The 15,889-nt window shown below is 56.3% G+C and overlaps 2 protein-coding genes and 1 non-coding gene across 7 annotated transcripts; 2 read left to right on the top strand and 1 right to left on the bottom strand.

The window, feature by feature from the left end:
* Window positions 1–181: 181 nt before the first annotated feature.
* On the bottom strand, window positions 182–4,950 carry LOC141419605 (melanoma-associated antigen D4-like). 2 transcript variants are annotated; one of them, XM_074062700.1, is made up of 9 exons: window positions 4,828–4,950; window positions 3,641–3,881; window positions 2,598–3,413; window positions 2,073–2,276; window positions 1,902–1,965; window positions 1,618–1,697; window positions 1,157–1,248; window positions 429–508; window positions 182–345 (listed from the first exon to the last, which is right to left on the bottom strand). In XM_074062700.1, the coding sequence occupies exons 2-9, from the start codon at window positions 3,848–3,850 to the stop codon at window positions 197–199; spliced, it is 1,695 nt and encodes a 564-aa protein (XP_073918801.1). In that variant the 5' UTR covers window positions 3,851–3,881; window positions 4,828–4,950; the 3' UTR covers window positions 182–196. The 2 variants fall into 2 exon arrangements, with proteins under 2 accessions (XP_073918801.1, XP_073918802.1); XM_074062701.1 differs by having other exon boundaries at window positions 3,641–3,851; window positions 4,828–4,940.
* A 1,196-nt stretch (window positions 4,951–6,146) lies between these two features.
* On the top strand, window positions 6,147–13,420 carry LOC109678445 (melanoma-associated antigen D4). Of its 4 annotated transcripts, none has more exons than XM_074062564.1 (13): window positions 6,147–6,269; window positions 7,216–7,456; window positions 7,684–8,499; window positions 8,821–9,024; window positions 9,132–9,195; window positions 9,400–9,479; window positions 9,849–9,940; window positions 10,589–10,668; window positions 10,752–10,794; window positions 11,187–11,249; window positions 12,108–12,222; window positions 12,530–12,960; window positions 13,159–13,420. In XM_074062564.1, exons 2-13 carry the CDS (start codon window positions 7,247–7,249, stop codon window positions 13,403–13,405), a joined length of 2,445 nt encoding a protein of 814 aa, XP_073918665.1. In that variant the 5' UTR covers window positions 6,147–6,269; window positions 7,216–7,246; the 3' UTR covers window positions 13,406–13,420. The 4 variants fall into 4 exon arrangements, with proteins under 4 accessions (XP_073918665.1, XP_020009580.1, XP_073918667.1 ...); XM_020153991.2 differs by having other exon boundaries at window positions 13,155–13,364; XM_074062565.1 differs by having other exon boundaries at window positions 6,157–6,269; window positions 7,246–7,456.
* Window positions 11,758–11,886, top strand: LOC141420183 (small nucleolar RNA SNORA11). The gene has a single exon (XR_012444853.1). It is a non-coding gene; the product is annotated as a small nucleolar RNA SNORA11 (small nucleolar RNA).
* Window positions 13,421–15,889: the final 2,469 nt, after the last annotated feature.

Raw genomic sequence — 15,889 nt, 5'->3', positions numbered from 1 at the left:
GCCCAGAGGCCATCCCCTTGGAGACCCGACACACACCAGAGGCCAGATGGCTACTCGTCAGGGATGCCCAAGGAAGGGGATTGACAAAGCCCCTAACTCTGATTGTCTCTCTGAGGACAGACAGCTGAGAGGGTCCTGAGAGTCCCTAACCCCTAGTCCCATCCATCCTGGAGAGGCCCCCTGCCCTCTGCCTAGCCTAGAGTGCCCCACTCCCCTGCCCCAGACCCCAGGCTACTACAGTCCCAGGACCTCCTCTGCCAGAGGACAGCATTGATGGGCAGGAGCTGAGGAGCCAGTCATACCCAGGGCGCAGTCCCATCTTGCGGAGTGCCTCCCAGAGCACAACTGCAAGGAGAGATGGGGTACAAGAGTTTGACACACAAAGATGACACTGTGAGCAAACCCCTAGCTGCAGGGCCAGTACTCACCCTCGCTGGCCCGGTTGCCATTCATGAAGATGATGCCCAGAATCACCAAGAGAAGACTCAGCCGGGGAGTGTCCTTGGTCCTAAAGATGGAGAAAAAGAGATGCTGTCTAGAGGCCATTTCCTCCACAACACAGCCAGCTCAACTGACTAGCCTCTCCGAGACTTCCTAGCAGAAGGGGATTCTTCCTAGCCATATGCAGGGTCTGCGTCCAGATGGCAGACAATTAATGCACAGTTCCACAGCCTGAGACTTACTGACCTCACCCATAACAGGGACATGCTAATAATCCCTTGTCAGGGTTCTGTGGAGCACAGGGTGAGGCAGGGAGCAGGAGCTGGAGCAAAAGCTCGGCAAACTGCAATGAGACGTCCAGAGGCAGATGCAGACCTTGCCGGCTATGCCCGCCTTAGGGTCTACACTCATCAGGCACCTCCCAGGAAGACCACCATGGCTAAACCCAGACCAGGCATGTGGTGGCAAGAGGCAAGCTGATTTTCTTCCCAGCTGGTAGGGAGTAGGGGGGAGGTGTGGTACAGAAGGAGAAATCCCAACAGTAGCAAGGCCTGGCCCCAGGATGCTACCCCCTTTCATCCAGCAGTCACTGCGTGCCACTCCCTGAGAGGGAGAGCCCTGCTGAGTCCTCGAGCAATGTGCTCCTGTTCCTGAGAGGATGTGGGCAGGGACAGGGTACTGCCAAAGAGGCCGCCACCCTCTTTTTCTTCCTCACTTCCCCAGGAGGCGAGCAGAAGAATCCCTCATGCAGACAAGAATGTACAGGTGTTCCCCCTTGTCGATTTCCTTCAGGTGGATCCCAAACTTCTACATGATGAGAAAACAGAGAGATCAAACCCCACGCTGGGCATCGCACTGAAGTCAAGCCCCAGTCAAAATGTTTCCTCAGGCCATGATTAAGGGCATGAGAAGACAGGGTCCTGAGGGCTGCCTGTGGGAGCCCTGGTGCCAGCAGAGACAATGAATGAGCCCCATCTCAGGAGATAGAGAGACACTCAGAGAGCAGGAGAGGAAAAGCACCAGCGAAGGGTCACACACGTGTCACACCGCTGGTGCTGCTCAGAGGTGGAGGGCTAGGGGAGGCTTCCAGAGCAGGCAGGATGGGCACTGGGCCTTGGAGGGCCCCAGGCTGCCCCGCTGTGCTTATTGTACACAGCCTCTCATCCCCTCACCCACCTTTTCCAGAGTGTAGGTAGCTCGTTCAATGATCTCAGGGAAGTGCTCATCATATTCTCGGATAACGTCCTTCAGCATGTCTACAGAAGGGGGAGGAGTTGGGGAAGCCACCTGGGTTGAACAGGAGACCCAGAGCTGCACCCCCTGGCCCAGTCGTGCTGAAGGCAGCCAGTCAGGATCCCGTTCTGTGGAAATGGAGGAACCAACCACAGCCGGAGGGTGGGGCACATAAGCAAAGTGATGCCCACAGAGCAGGGATTGATAGCAGGGCATAGGATACCTACCTGAGCGTTTGATGGGGATCTTCTTGTAGTCTTTAATCATCAGGTATTTCACCAACTTATTTGCCTGGATAAGGAGGAACATGGTGGGGGAGATGAGGAGATCAAGGCCTGGGCGACTTCAGAGTTCTGGCCCATGGGCGAAGGAAGAGACAGGGAGGGAAGACTTCTTACCCTCTCTTGCAGAAGGGTCACGTTGCGGGGGGGCAAGCACAGCACATGCCTTGAGGGTATCTGGGACCGAGGAGCTACTGGGGGCCGAGGGGCCAACTGAGCCTGCACCATCAGTGGAGGCTGTGATGCTCTCCAGGTCAGTGGGACCGCAGAAGGCTCTCTCTCCTCCTCGCTGCTCTCATATTCGTCATCCAGGTGCTTTGACTGGATCATCAGAGACAGGAAAGACCCAGGGCTTTCAGACTCCCCATGCAAAAGCGCCCGGCACACACTTTACCCCTAGCAGGCACTTGGCAGCAAGAGTAGTACAAGCAGTGGCTGGCATGTGTTGAGAGCTTACTAAGTGCCAGGCACTGAGCCAACCTCTTCTCCCACCAGCCGTGAGGGTAGGAGCTATGTGGAATAAAAAAGTCCTCAACAAACATGTGCTGGAGAAACATGGACATGCTGAAAGGAGAGGAGGGGGTGGAGAGGAAAGGGAAAGGAGAGGAGCCAGGGGCTCTGCAGCTGGCAGGGATATCTCACCTTCTTCGTCCTCTTGCCTCCCATCCTGACCCAGGCCTCAGCACTTTGCCGAGCAGTGGCAGCTGCCCCCTCAGGCTCGGTGATGGTTGTAGCCATCTTGGCCTTGGCAGCAGCTGTTCCAATGACATTCTGAGGCTCCACCCACCGAGTCTTGGCCAGAGCCTTCCCAGACTTGGTCGTCTTGGGACGGGTGGCTGCCCCCTCCCTGGCAGGTGCTGCCTGGAGCACACAGGAGGCAACACTGGGGCCCTCTGTGGCAGCCTCTTGGGTCGGGGCAGGTCTCTTGGGGCGTGGGAAGGCCACACCACTGACACCTGCTGGCTGAGTGAAATCAAAGACATCATTCTGGCCCAGGAAGGCTGTCTGGAGCCCAGTGGCAGCCATCTCCCTGGTACTCGGAGCCTGAGAAAAAGCACAGGCAGTACTGGGGCCCTCGGTAACAGCCTCCTGGGCTGGGGATACCATCTGGGACTGTGTGGAGGTTGCTGGAGCCGCCTCACCGGCGGCTAACACCTGGGAGGTCTGTGAAGAGGCAAGGACTGTCTTGGGGGTTGCCCTCTGAGCCTCAGCATGTGTTGTGGGCTGGGCATTGACTCCTGGGACCTGCCGTGTGGTCACCACGTGGCTGGCGACCACATGATTGAATGATCTACAGACGGCAGCTGCGGCAGCCCTCGAGGCCCGGTTGGAGGCAGCAGAGCGGGCTATATTGGTGTCCCGGGCCTCTGTCTCATTGGCGAGGGTGTCTGGATCCAGCTGCAATGCCTCCACCAGGGTCCGGGCCAGCACAGGGTTTTCCACTTCCCAGGGCTCATTCTGCAAGGCCAGAGTGCATGGGAAGGGAGGGGAAGAAAACTGTACACACTGGCATCATGCTTACTGGGCAGCTCAGTCGCCTCCCAGCACCCGAAGACATTCCAAAACGGGGAAGCTTTGGGAAAGCTGGGCATGTCTTCCCCACTCGGCCAGCTCTCCCCTTCATCAACCTCCCCTTCACAGGGGACAAGGTCCAGGACTAGCAGGGGGCCAAGGAGGGGCCTCACCGATAAGATGCGAAGGCCTGGACCCATGCTGCCAAAGGCTCTGAGGAAACGGATGTCGAAGCTGGTGAGGGTGCCATAGCCACCAAAAGCACCAAATTCTTCATAGTCGTTGCCTCCAACCATCTCTTCCTCCCTGACTTGGTCTCCACCCTCATCCATGTCTTCAACATTGGAGTTTTCTGGCTGCAAGCTGTAGCTTCCCTCAGCCATGCTGCGGGTCCCAAGAAGGAGACAGCTCAGCCTGAAAGGGAGGGGGCGGCAGCTTCAAGGGGAGGGGGCGGCAGATGCAGTGGCAGACAGCATCTCTCCCGAGGTGAGGGAGGGCACTCATCAGGTTACCAGGCAGTACTACTCAGCACAGGGGCGGGGCGGTGGGGGTGCGGTACAGTAGGGGGTAGTCTGTCAGGGACAGAGCCTGTGCTGAGGGATAGAGGAGATCTCTGAGGAGACACCACACCCCTTTCAGTGTTGTTAGAATGGGCAGGCTCCCCATCACAGTGGCTAGATTTGAATAGCGGGTGTACTGGAGGGCTAGGGTCCTAAGAGAGAGGGAAAAACAAAGGGCTTGAATTTAAGGGCAGGAGCAGGGGACCACGATCAAGGGCGAGCAAATGGGAGGGCTCAGTCAACAGGAATAGTTGAAAGCTCTGGGAAACTGAATCCCAGGGACCTTATGGCCGGGTCCAGTCGGGACGGGGCGGGGTGGAGGGGTGGGTGGGGATTCAGCTGATTCCACTCCAAGTTAGGCTCCAATGGAGCGCTAGGCGCAGATGGACAGAGGCCGTGAACCTAGGTGAGGCTCGAAGTGGAGCCCTGGAGAACTCAAGTCCAAGGACTGGGAGTCCAGGAAGGGGACAAGCGGCTCCCTTGGAGTAATCTAGGAGCGGTGGGGGTTGGGGTGGGGCCTCGGGTTAAAGAAAGCTCAGCTCACAGCACATGAGTCTGCTACAGGGGTTGGGATCATGTGCTCTTGCTGCCAGTAGGCTCGGATCCGGGTGCTCGGGTCTGATGGTCATGGGGGTTGGAGGGGAGAAGGGAGGGCTCCTATCCAGACCTTGGGTCTAATGGGGGTCCGGTTCTGAGTGCTTGGGCTTTGTCCAGATCCCGGAACCGGCGTGAGGGGGCGGGAGCGGCATGTCGGGTTGCAGTTTGCCCTCTTATGGTCCTGTCTGGGGCTGGATCCTTACCTTCCCTGGGGCTCCAATGGCGTCTGGGGCCTCCGTACCAGGAATCCAGCAGCCGCGCCCTCGCCTACTGCTGCCAGCGCAGCAGCTCCGACCACCCCGCCCCTCTGCTTTGCGCACCCCGCCCCCCCCGCCACCCCGCCACCCCGCCACCCCGACCTTCCAACCCTGCCCCCCTCCATGGACCGAGAGCCTGCGCATGCGTGGACCCTTCCAGCCCACCCGCTTTCCCAACAAAAGCCCCTTTCCTCCGTGTCTCCAGTGCGCATGCGATTCCGCGGTTGAGTGGGCGGAGGGGTTGCAGCAGAGGCGAGTGGTAGGGAGGGTTCTCCTTCCCTCTTCATTCCCCTTACCCTTGCTCCTCATACTGCAGGCGGCTACACTCATACCGTGTAGTGCAGCCCAATCCACCCAACCATCTATCCTCAAAATTCCACCACTATTGCACAATACTTCTCAATCCTGCCCTTTCACCTAAGCTCCTGCAGCCTGGTGTCAGATGCTCCGTGCTCCACTACCCCAACATGACCCCTTAGATAACATTAAAGAGATCTCTAGTTGGGTCTGTAACTGCAGCAAGTGGAAATCCTCATGGTCTTACAGAAAGAGGATGGGCTGAGCTACAGAATTACAGAGACAGAGTGCCCAGACTGTCTGTCCCTGGCTGTGTGACCCCCTCCCCCCGCCCTTGGGCCACGCAACTTCTCTGAGCCTGATTCTTCAATACGTAAAGTGGGAAGCACAGTAAGTGGGTCCTGCGCAAGGACACACAGGCTGTGATGCATAAACTGTTGTGATTTCTCTAGACTCTATAATGAAAATTTATTTTGTGCTTACTCTGTTCCATGCACTGTAACACACATTTTATATCTTAATATAAACTCACTGAATCCTCACAACAGCTTATGCATTCCTGCTTTTGAGTGAGCTACTCAGAAAGTTCACCCTGGAGCACCTGCGGGGGGCGAGCTTAGGTGAAAGGGCAGGATTGAGAAGTATTGTGCAATAGTGGTGGAATTTTGAGGATAGATGGTTGGGTGGATTGGGCTGCACTACACGGTATGAGTGTAGCCGCCTGCAGTATGAGGAGCAAGGGTAAGGGGAATGAAGAGGGAAGGAGAACCCTCCCTACCACTCGCCTCTGCTGCAACCCCTCCGCCCACTCAACCGCGGAATCGCATGCGCACTGGAGACACGGAGGAAAGGGGCTTTTGTTGGGAAAGCGGGTGGGCTGGAAGGGTCCACGCATGCGCAGGCTCTCGGTCCATGGAGGGGGGCAGGGTTGGAAGGTCGGGGTGGCGGGGTGGCGGGGTGGCGGGGGGGGCGGGGTGCGCAAAGCAGAGGGGCGGGGTGGTCGGAGCTGCTGCGCTGGCAGCAGTAGGCGAGGGCGCGGCTGCTGGATTCCTGGTACGGAGGCCCCAGACGCCATTGGAGCCCCAGGGAAGGTAAGGATCCAGCCCCAGACAGGACCATAAGAGGGCAAACTGCAACCCGACATGCCGCTCCCGCCCCCTCACGCCGGTTCCGGGATCTGGACAAAGCCCAAGCACTCAGAACCGGACCCCCATTAGACCCAAGGTCTGGATAGGAGCCCTCCCTTCTCCCCTCCAACCCCCATGACCATCAGACCCGAGCACCCGGATCCGAGCCTACTGGCAGCAAGAGCACATGATCCCAACCCCTGTAGCAGACTCATGTGCTGTGAGCTGAGCTTTCTTTAACCCGAGGCCCCACCCCAACCCCCACCGCTCCTAGATTACTCCAAGGGAGCCGCTTGTCCCCTTCCTGGACTCCCAGTCCTTGGACTTGAGTTCTCCAGGGCTCCACTTCGAGCCTCACCTAGGTTCACGGCCTCTGTCCATCTGCGCCTAGCGCTCCATTGGAGCCTAACTTGGAGTGGAATCAGCTGAATCCCCACCCACCCCTCCACCCCGCCCCGTCCCGACTGGACCCGGCCATAAGGTCCCTGGGATTCAGTTTCCCAGAGCTTTCAACTATTCCTGTTGACTGAGCCCTCCCATTTGCTCGCCCTTGATCGTGGTCCCCTGCTCCTGCCCTTAAATTCAAGCCCTTTGTTTTTCCCTCTCTCTTAGGACCCTAGCCCTCCAGTACACCCGCTATTCAAATCTAGCCACTGTGATGGGGAGCCTGCCCATTCTAACAACACTGAAAGGGGTGTGGTGTCTCCTCAGAGATCTCCTCTATCCCTCAGCACAGGCTCTGTCCCTGACAGACTACCCCCTACTGTACCGCACCCCCACCGCCCCGCCCCTGTGCTGAGTAGTACTGCCTGGTAACCTGATGAGTGCCCTCCCTCACCTCGGGAGAGATGCTGTCTGCCACTGCATCTGCCGCCCCCTCCCCTTGAAGCTGCCGCCCCCTCCCTTTCAGGCTGAGCTGTCTCCTTCTTGGGACCCGCAGCATGGCTGAGGGAAGCTACAGCTTGCAGCCAGAAAACTCCAATGTTGAAGACATGGATGAGGGTGGAGACCAAGTCAGGGAGGAAGAGATGGTTGGAGGCAACGACTATGAAGAATTTGGTGCTTTTGGTGGCTATGGCACCCTCACCAGCTTCGACATCCGTTTCCTCAGAGCCTTTGGCAGCATGGGTCCAGGCCTTCGCATCTTATCGGTGAGGCCCCTCCTTGGCCCCCTGCTAGTCCTGGACCTTGTCCCCTGTGAAGGGGAGGTTGATGAAGGGGAGAGCTGGCCGAGTGGGGAAGACATGCCCAGCTTTCCCAAAGCTTCCCCGTTTTGGAATGTCTTCGGGTGCTGGGAGGCGACTGAGCTGCCCAGTAAGCATGATGCCAGTGTGTACAGTTTTCTTCCCCTCCCTTCCCATGCACTCTGGCCTTGCAGAATGAGCCCTGGGAAGTGGAAAACCCTGTGCTGGCCCGGACCCTGGTGGAGGCATTGCAGCTGGATCCAGACACCCTCGCCAATGAGACAGAGGCCCGGGACACCAATATAGCCCGCTCTGCTGCCTCCAACCGGGCCTCGAGGGCTGCCGCAGCTGCCGTCTGTAGATCATTCAATCATGTGGTCGCCAGCCACGTGGTGACCACACGGCAGGTCCCAGGAGTCAATGCCCAGCCCACAACACATGCTGAGGCTCAGAGGGCAACCCCCAAGACAGTCCTTGCCTCTTCACAGACCTCCCAGGTGTTAGCCGCCGGTGAGGCGGCTCCAGCAACCTCCACACAGTCCCAGATGGTATCCCCAGCCCAGGAGGCTGTTACCGAGGGCCCCAGTACTGCCTGTGCTTTTTCTCAGGCTCCGAGTACCAGGGAGATGGCTGCCACTGGGCTCCAGACAGCCTTCCTGGGCCAGAATGATGTCTTTGATTTCACTCAGCCAGCAGGTGTCAGTGGTGTGGCCTTCCCACGCCCCAAGAGACCTGCCCCGACCCAAGAGGCTGCCACAGAGGGCCCCAGTGTTGCCTCCTGTGTGCTCCAGGCAGCACCTGCCAGGGAGGGGGCAGCCACCCGTCCCAAGACGACCAAGTCTGGGAAGGCTCTGGCCAAGACTCGGTGGGTGGAGCCTCAGAATGTCATTGGAACAGCTGCTGCCAAGGCCAAGATGGCTACAACCATCACCGAGCCTGAGGGGGCAGCTGCCACTGCTCGGCAAAGTGCTGAGGCCTGGGTCAGGATGGGAGGCAAGAGGACGAAGAAGGTGAGATATCCCTGCCAGCTGCAGAGCCCCTGGCTCCTCTCCTTTCCCTTTCCTCTCCACCCCCTCCTCTCCTTTCAGCATGTCCATGTTTCTCCAGCACATGTTTGTTGAGGACTTTTTTATTCCACATAGCTCCTACCCTCACGGCTGGTGGGAGAAGAGGTTGGCTCAGTGCCTGGCACTTAGTAAGCTCTCAACACATGCCAGCCACTGCTTGTACTACTCTTGCTGCCAAGTGCCTGCTAGGGGTAAAGTGTGTGCCGGGCGCTTTTGCATGGGGAGTCTGAAAGCCCTGGGTCTTTCCTGTCTCTGATGATCCAGTCAAAGCACCTGGATGACGAATATGAGAGCAGCGAGGAGGAGAGAGAGCCTTCTGCGGTCCCACTGACCTGGAGAGCATCACAGCCTCCACTGATGGTGCAGGCTCAGTTGGCCCCTCGGCCCCCAGTAGCTCCTCGGTCCCAGATACCCTCAAGGCATGTGCTGTGCTTGCCCCCCCGCAACGTGACCCTTCTGCAAGAGAGGGTAAGAAGTCTTCCCTCCCTGTCTCTTCCTTCGCCCATGGGCCAGAACTCTGAAGTCGCCCAGGCCTTGATCTCCTCATCTCCCCCACCATGTTCCTCCTTATCCAGGCAAATAAGTTGGTGAAATACCTGATGATTAAAGACTACAAGAAGATCCCCATCAAACGCTCAGGTAGGTATCCTATGCCCTGCTATCAATCCCTGCTCTGTGGGCATCACTTTGCTTATGTGCCCCACCCTCCGGCTGTGGTTGGTTCCTCCATTTCCACAGAACGGGATCCTGACTGGCTGCCTTCAGCACGACTGGGCCAGGGGGTGCAGCTCTGGGTCTCCTGTTCAACCCAGGTGGCTTCCCCAACTCCTCCCCCTTCTGTAGACATGCTGAAGGACGTTATCCGAGAATATGATGAGCACTTCCCTGAGATCATTGAACGAGCTACCTACACTCTGGAAAAGGTGGGTGAGGGGATGAGAGGCTGTGTACAATAAGCACAGCGGGGCAGCCTGGGGCCCTCCAAGGCCCAGTGCCCATCCTGCCTGCTCTGGAAGCCTCCCCTAGCCCTCCACCTCTGAGCAGCACCAGCGGTGTGACACGTGTGTGACCCTTCGCTGGTGCTTTTCCTCTCCTGCTCTCTGAGTGTCTCTCTATCTCCTGAGATGGGGCTCATTCATTGTCTCTGCTGGCACCAGGGCTCCCACAGGCAGCCCTCAGGACCCTGTCTTCTCATGCCCTTAATCATGGCCTGAGGAAACATTTTGACTGGGGCTTGACTTCAGTGCGATGCCCAGCGTGGGGTTTGATCTCTCTGTTTTCTCATCATGTAGAAGTTTGGGATCCACCTGAAGGAAATCGACAAGGGGGAACACCTGTACATTCTTGTCTGCATGAGGGATTCTTCTGCTCGCCTCCTGGGGAAGTGAGGAAGAAAAAGAGGGTGGCGGCCTCTTTGGCAGTACCCTGTCCCTGCCCACATCCTCTCAGGAACAGGAGCACATTGCTCGAGGACTCAGCAGGGCTCTCCCTCTCAGGGAGTGGCACGCAGTGACTGCTGGATGAAAGGGGGTAGCATCCTGGGGCCAGGCCTTGCTACTGTTGGGATTTCTCCTTCTGTACCACACCTCCCCCCTACTCCCTACCAGCTGGGAAGAAAATCAGCTTGCCTCTTGCCACCACATGCCTGGTCTGGGTTTAGCCATGGTGGTCTTCCTGGGAGGTGCCTGATGAGTGTAGACCCTAAGGCGGGCATAGCCGGCAAGGTCTGCATCTGCCTCTGGATGTCTCATTGCAGTTTGCCGAGCTTTTGCTCCAGCTCCTGCTCCCTGCCTCACCCTGTGCTCCACAGAACCCTGACAAGGGATTATTAGCATGTCCCTGTTATGGGTGAGGTCAGTAAGTCTCAGGCTGTGGAACTGTGCATTAATTGTCTGCCATCTGGACGCAGACCCTGCATATGGCTAGGAAGAATCCCCTTCTGCTAGGAAGTCTCGGAGAGGCTAGTCAGTTGAGCTGGCTGTGTTGTGGAGGAAATGGCCTCTAGACAGCATCTCTTTTTCTCCATCTTTAGGACCAAGGACACTCCCCGGCTGAGTCTTCTCTTGGTGATTCTGGGCATCATCTTCATGAATGGCAACCGGGCCAGCGAGGGTGAGTACTGGCCCTGCAGCTAGGGGTTTGCTCACAGTGTCATCTTTGTGTGTCAAACTCTTGTACCCCATCTCTCCTTGCAGTTGTGCTCTGGGAGGCACTCCGCAAGATGGGACTGCGCCCTGGGTATGACTGGCTCCTCAGCTCCTGCCCATCAATGCTGTCCTCTGGCAGAGGAGGTCCTGGGACTGTAGTAGCCTGGGGTCTGGGGCAGGGGAGTGGGGCACTCTAGGCTAGGCAGAGGGCAGGGGGCCTCTCCAGGATGGATGGGACTAGGGGTTAGGGACTCTCAGGACCCTCTCAGCTGTCTGTCCTCAGAGAGACAATCAGAGTTAGGGGCTTTGTCAATCCCCTTCCTTGGGCATCCCTGACGAGTAGCCATCTGGCCTCTGGTGTGTGTCGGGTCTCCAAGGGGATGGCCTCTGGGCAGGGAAGCTCATGATCATGCCCAAGAGTGCTCCTGCCCACATGTGCTGCTGCCACTGTCACTAGTCGTGGATTTCTTGGCTTGCCTTCAGGGTGAGGCACCCATTCCTTGGTGATCTGAGGAAGCTCATCACAGACGACTTTGTAAAGCAGAAGTAAGTATTGACTCAGCTAACCTTGTCTCTGCTCTTGTGTGTTCCTTGCTGATGGTCTATAGAGAAAAAAAGCCATTCCCTAAGCCAAAGCAACTAGTAAACTAGAGGGATGCTTGCCTCTGAAGTGAGCATAGGCGAGGGTTGGGGTCTGCATGTGTGTGGGGAGTGAATTTCTGGGGCAGCCTTGGGGAAAGCACCAGTTGACTGAGAACGCTGTGCAGGGTGTGATATGTGTCAGGTGTCCTGCAGGTTTTCATGGGAGATTCCTGTTTTACACCTAAGGAGCCTGGGGCTCCAAGAGCGGTTATCTCTGAGCATGACTCATGTGTGCATGTGCACAAATACACACACACACACACACACACACACACGCACACACTGTGGGGGGAGGGAGGGTCAGAAATTTAGGAGTACACATAGAGCTGCTCTTGGCTGATCATTTCATCCTTTCCAGTCGTTTTCCATAGTGGATCTTTCCAGACCATGACTCCATCGGGATCCTTGAAGTGGGGTGTGCTCAGAGCAGGGGGCCCAAAGAATGGCTCCCCTGTTTACAACACACCCAACAGGAATCTGGGCCCATGGCAATGAGGGGCACGACACTTGTGGCCTCCCTATGAGCAAATGCCCTACAGGTGTCACCTCTGCACTTCCACTCCGATTCCAGGCAGAAACAGTGGCATAAGGCTGTGAAGGCCTCACTCTTGGAGGCTGAGGTATTGGGAACGAGGGCAGGGCAGGTCACCTCCATGAGCTGACCCTGCAGCATTGGGGGTGTAGGAGGTCCTACCTGGAGCCCATCAGGTCAAAACAGGTCTGCCTGGCCAGACTCAAAGGATATTTTCCTCTCACCTTCAGGTACCTGGACTACAAGAAGATCCCTAACAGCAGCCCACCGGAGTATGAGTTCTTCTGGGGCCTGCGAGCCCGCCATGAGACCAGCAAGATGAGAGTGCTGAGATTCATTGCCCAGGTACTGAAGAGCCTCTACCAGGTGCCAGGCACCAGGGTGGCATTTTCCATGCCTTGTTTGTTTCTTGGTCACAGCCTCCTTGTCATGATCCCATGCGAGGTTTCTAAGTAACTTAGACCTAAGTTCACAGACGTAAGTGTGTGGGATGGGGTGAGCTTCCAGCTTTGGCACAGAATGGTAAGAACCCAATCCCAGTCTTGTTTGTTTTTGCCATCATGACTGGAAGCCCATAGAAGGTTGTCACAGGCAGTAGGTGCTTCATGAATGTGGGGTGCCCTGTCATTAAGGCTGCTGTTTGCCACCTCAGAACCAGAACCGAGACCCCCGGGAATGGAAGGCTCATTTCTTGGAGGCTGTTGACGATGCTTTCAAGACGATGGACGTGGATATGGCTGAGGAACATGCCAGGGCCCAGATGAGGGCCCAGATGAATATCGGGGATGAAGCTCTGATTGGACGGTGGAGCTGGGACGACATCCAGGCCGAGCTGCTGACCTGGGATGAGGATGGGGATTTTGGCGATGCCTGGGCCAGGATCCCTTTTGCTTTCTGGGCCAGGTACCATCAGTACATTCTGAATAGCAACCGTGCCAACAGGAGAGCCACATGGAGAGCTGGTGTCAGCAGTGGCACCAACAGTGGGGCCAGCACCAGCATCCTCGATGGCCCTAGCACCAGCTCCACCATCCGGACCAGAAATGCTGCAAGAGCTGGAGCCAGCTTCTTCTCCTGGATCCAGTAAGATTTTCACAGGGATGTGAGACCCTGCAGGAGGGCTGTGGAGGAGCTGGGAGAGATGCCGGGGGAGGCCGGGTTGGGGGGTGGAGGCAGTGATGATCGTGGGGAAACACACTTGCTTCATTGTTTGTGTCCCTCCCTTGTTGCTGTGGATTTGATCCATGTCCTGAACCCTTTGCTCCCTTGTGTCCCAGACAGCCTTGAGGAACTGCAGCAATCTTCCTCACCCAGGCAGACCACCTCCTCAGAGTCCCTGTCACACAGCACTCCAGGCACTTCTCCTTGTGGGTCGGAGGGACCATGCAAGATGAAGCTTCCCTCATCTTTCCTGCTTTCCTTGTGTGCTGTTTCTTGTGTGTTTGTGTTTTTTCATATCGTTGTTACGATTAAAGTTGCAAAGTTAATTTGGATGTTCCCTCCTTTACCTGCCTTTGGGTTGCTATAAGAGGCGTGTGGCTGGGGTGCTAACAAAGAGACTTCTGCAGGCCATCTGGGATCAGTGGGCCCCACCTCTGTGGAAAAGGCACACAGGTATGGGTAGGATGCTGGGAGTTGTGGGGGTTCCAACTGAGTAGAGAGACCATGAGTTCAGAGAGGCCCCCGTGCATATGGTTACGTGATGTCCCACAAGGGTTCTGCAGCAGTGCCAGCTAGATGCCAAGAGGACGTAGGGGAAGGGATGGTGTGGAGGACTAGAGGTTTGTGCCACCGTCCCTCACGCCGAGGGACAGGGTCCACAGGTACTCACCTCACAGGGTTCACTCACCTCCTGAATCCTCATCTTTGTGGAGACAAAATTCCATGACCCTTCCCTCATCTCCTTTCTGGGACAGAGGGACAGAGCCTTAAGGACAATGATGCAGGCCTCACAATTGGGGTTTTCCCCCCTGCCTTGGGTAGGAGGGGCAGCAGGTATTGCTGAGAGAGGAGGACATAATGAAAACAAAGCTTCATGTAGACCCAGTCAACCCATTCGTTGTCTGTGAGGAAACGGAGCTCTGCTAGGGGCTTCAGTGCTCTTCCCCGGAAGTCTCCCGGGGAGGCTGAGGCCAAGCCTAGGCACTGGGGGTGGAAAGGGCTGGGTGATGCTTGGCAGGGGCTGGGGGTTGGGCTGCACATCCTCCAGGTGCAAGGCAGTGAGGGCAGAGACAGGTTGGCCTATTGGGAAGGGCTCAGTACCAGGCAGGGACAGTGTTCACAGCCTGGAAGGACAGACCAGGAAGACAGCAGTTAAGTCGTGTCAGTATCGCTGCCTCCCTCTCACTTTTTTTTAAATTTTTTTAAGTTATTCATATGTGCATACAATGCTTGGGTCATTTCTCCCCCCTGCCCCCACCCCCTCCCGCTCCCCCCCCACCCTCTCGATACCCGGCAGAAACTATTTTGCCCTTATCTCTAATTTTGTTGAAGAGAGAGTATAAGCAATAATAGGAAGGAACAAGGGTTTTTGCTGGTTGAGATAAGGATAGCTATACAGGGAGTTGACTTGCATTGATTTCCTGTGCGTGTGTGTTACCTTCTAGGTTAATTCTTCTTGATCTAACCTTTTCTCCAGTTCCTGGTCCCCTTCTCCTATTGGCCTCAGTTGCGTTTAAGGTATCTGCTTTAGTTTCTCTGCGTTGTCCCTCTCACTTCTTAAAAGTTTTGAAGTTAGTGTCCAAAAGAGGCTCCCATCTCAGCCAGACCCAGATCCTCACCCAGTGCAGCTACATAAATCGCGAGGCTCAGTTGAAAATGAGAACTTGGACCTTCATTGCTCAAAAGTGATTAAGACTTTCAAGACAACAACAGGGGAGCATTTTTGAGTATGGGACTGCATAGGTCGCACACCCAGGACCTGGACCTCTTTTTCACAGAGGTCTCAAGGGTGGGCATCCAACTTGGTGGCATGTGTTTTTATTTCTCCTCTCTGGTGTCAAAGTCCCTGGTTGGACACACGGATCTTCTGGGATTCTGACAAACACTGAGTCCCAAAGTTTAACTGGAATACACACACAGGCACAGACACACCCACCCCACGCATTCCCAGAGAAACATGAACTGTGTCCAATTCTCTGGTTGGGACTATGGGAAAGATGAGGTCTGGCATGATGAGTTTTACCCAAGGTGACTGGGACCTGCTGAGACACTCCTGAGGTAACAGTAGGCTCATGCCTTTTCTGGAGTCAGGGTGAGGTCACTCAACATGAGCCTCAGGTGTGAGTTTGAGCACTGTGTGGAGAGGGCCCTTGAGATAAGGCAGCTCATCTAGAAAGGTGGAGGAAACAGCCCTCAGAGATACAATGCCAGGCAGCTCCAGGCTGCCTGGACACTCCCCTTTCTACCTCCTCTTCCCAGGGAGGGTTCCACCAGGGGCCCAAGCCCCACACCATGCAAGGGTCCGTGCTGAGAGCTATCTGGGCAAGGAGAAAGGGAAGAGCCAGGAGACCAAGATACGCCTCCCCCCCACCCCAGGCCAGGCCTTCCATAGACATTCCACCACATAGGCTCACATATTTTTTGAGACCCTTGTATGTGCCAGGTCTGCAACAGTGGTATTCATGATGTTTGATGGCTCCCACAGCCTCTTCCCCAGCCCTGGTATGCTCTCTGATCCTCCTCCACTTGCTCATGGACAAACATTGGTCAAGTCACTGGCTTTCACTTATTTATGATTATACAGAAAACTGTAATGGATATTCATGTGCAATTTCCTGTTTGAGCCTGTATTGACAACTACCTGCACCCCTGAGAGGAGGGGCTGGTCAGGCCCATTCCATGAACAAGGAACCTGAAGCTCTGAGAGGACGACCACTAGTCTGAAGTCGTACAGCCAGGGAGAGCAGCACAACGACTGGAACCCAGGATCCTAAGGACACGATGCGCGATGCCTGTTCTGCCTCTTGAAGTCTCTTGCTGCTGCCATGGAGGGGATCACTGGGTCCTGAGG

This window comes from Castor canadensis, chromosome X, assembly GCF_047511655.1.
Source record: "Castor canadensis chromosome X, mCasCan1.hap1v2, whole genome shotgun sequence".
NCBI classification, from domain to species: domain Eukaryota; kingdom Metazoa; phylum Chordata; class Mammalia; order Rodentia; family Castoridae; genus Castor; species Castor canadensis.
The sequence above is the reverse complement of the archived record's forward strand: the minus strand, read 5'-3'. Positions and strand labels throughout refer to the sequence as shown.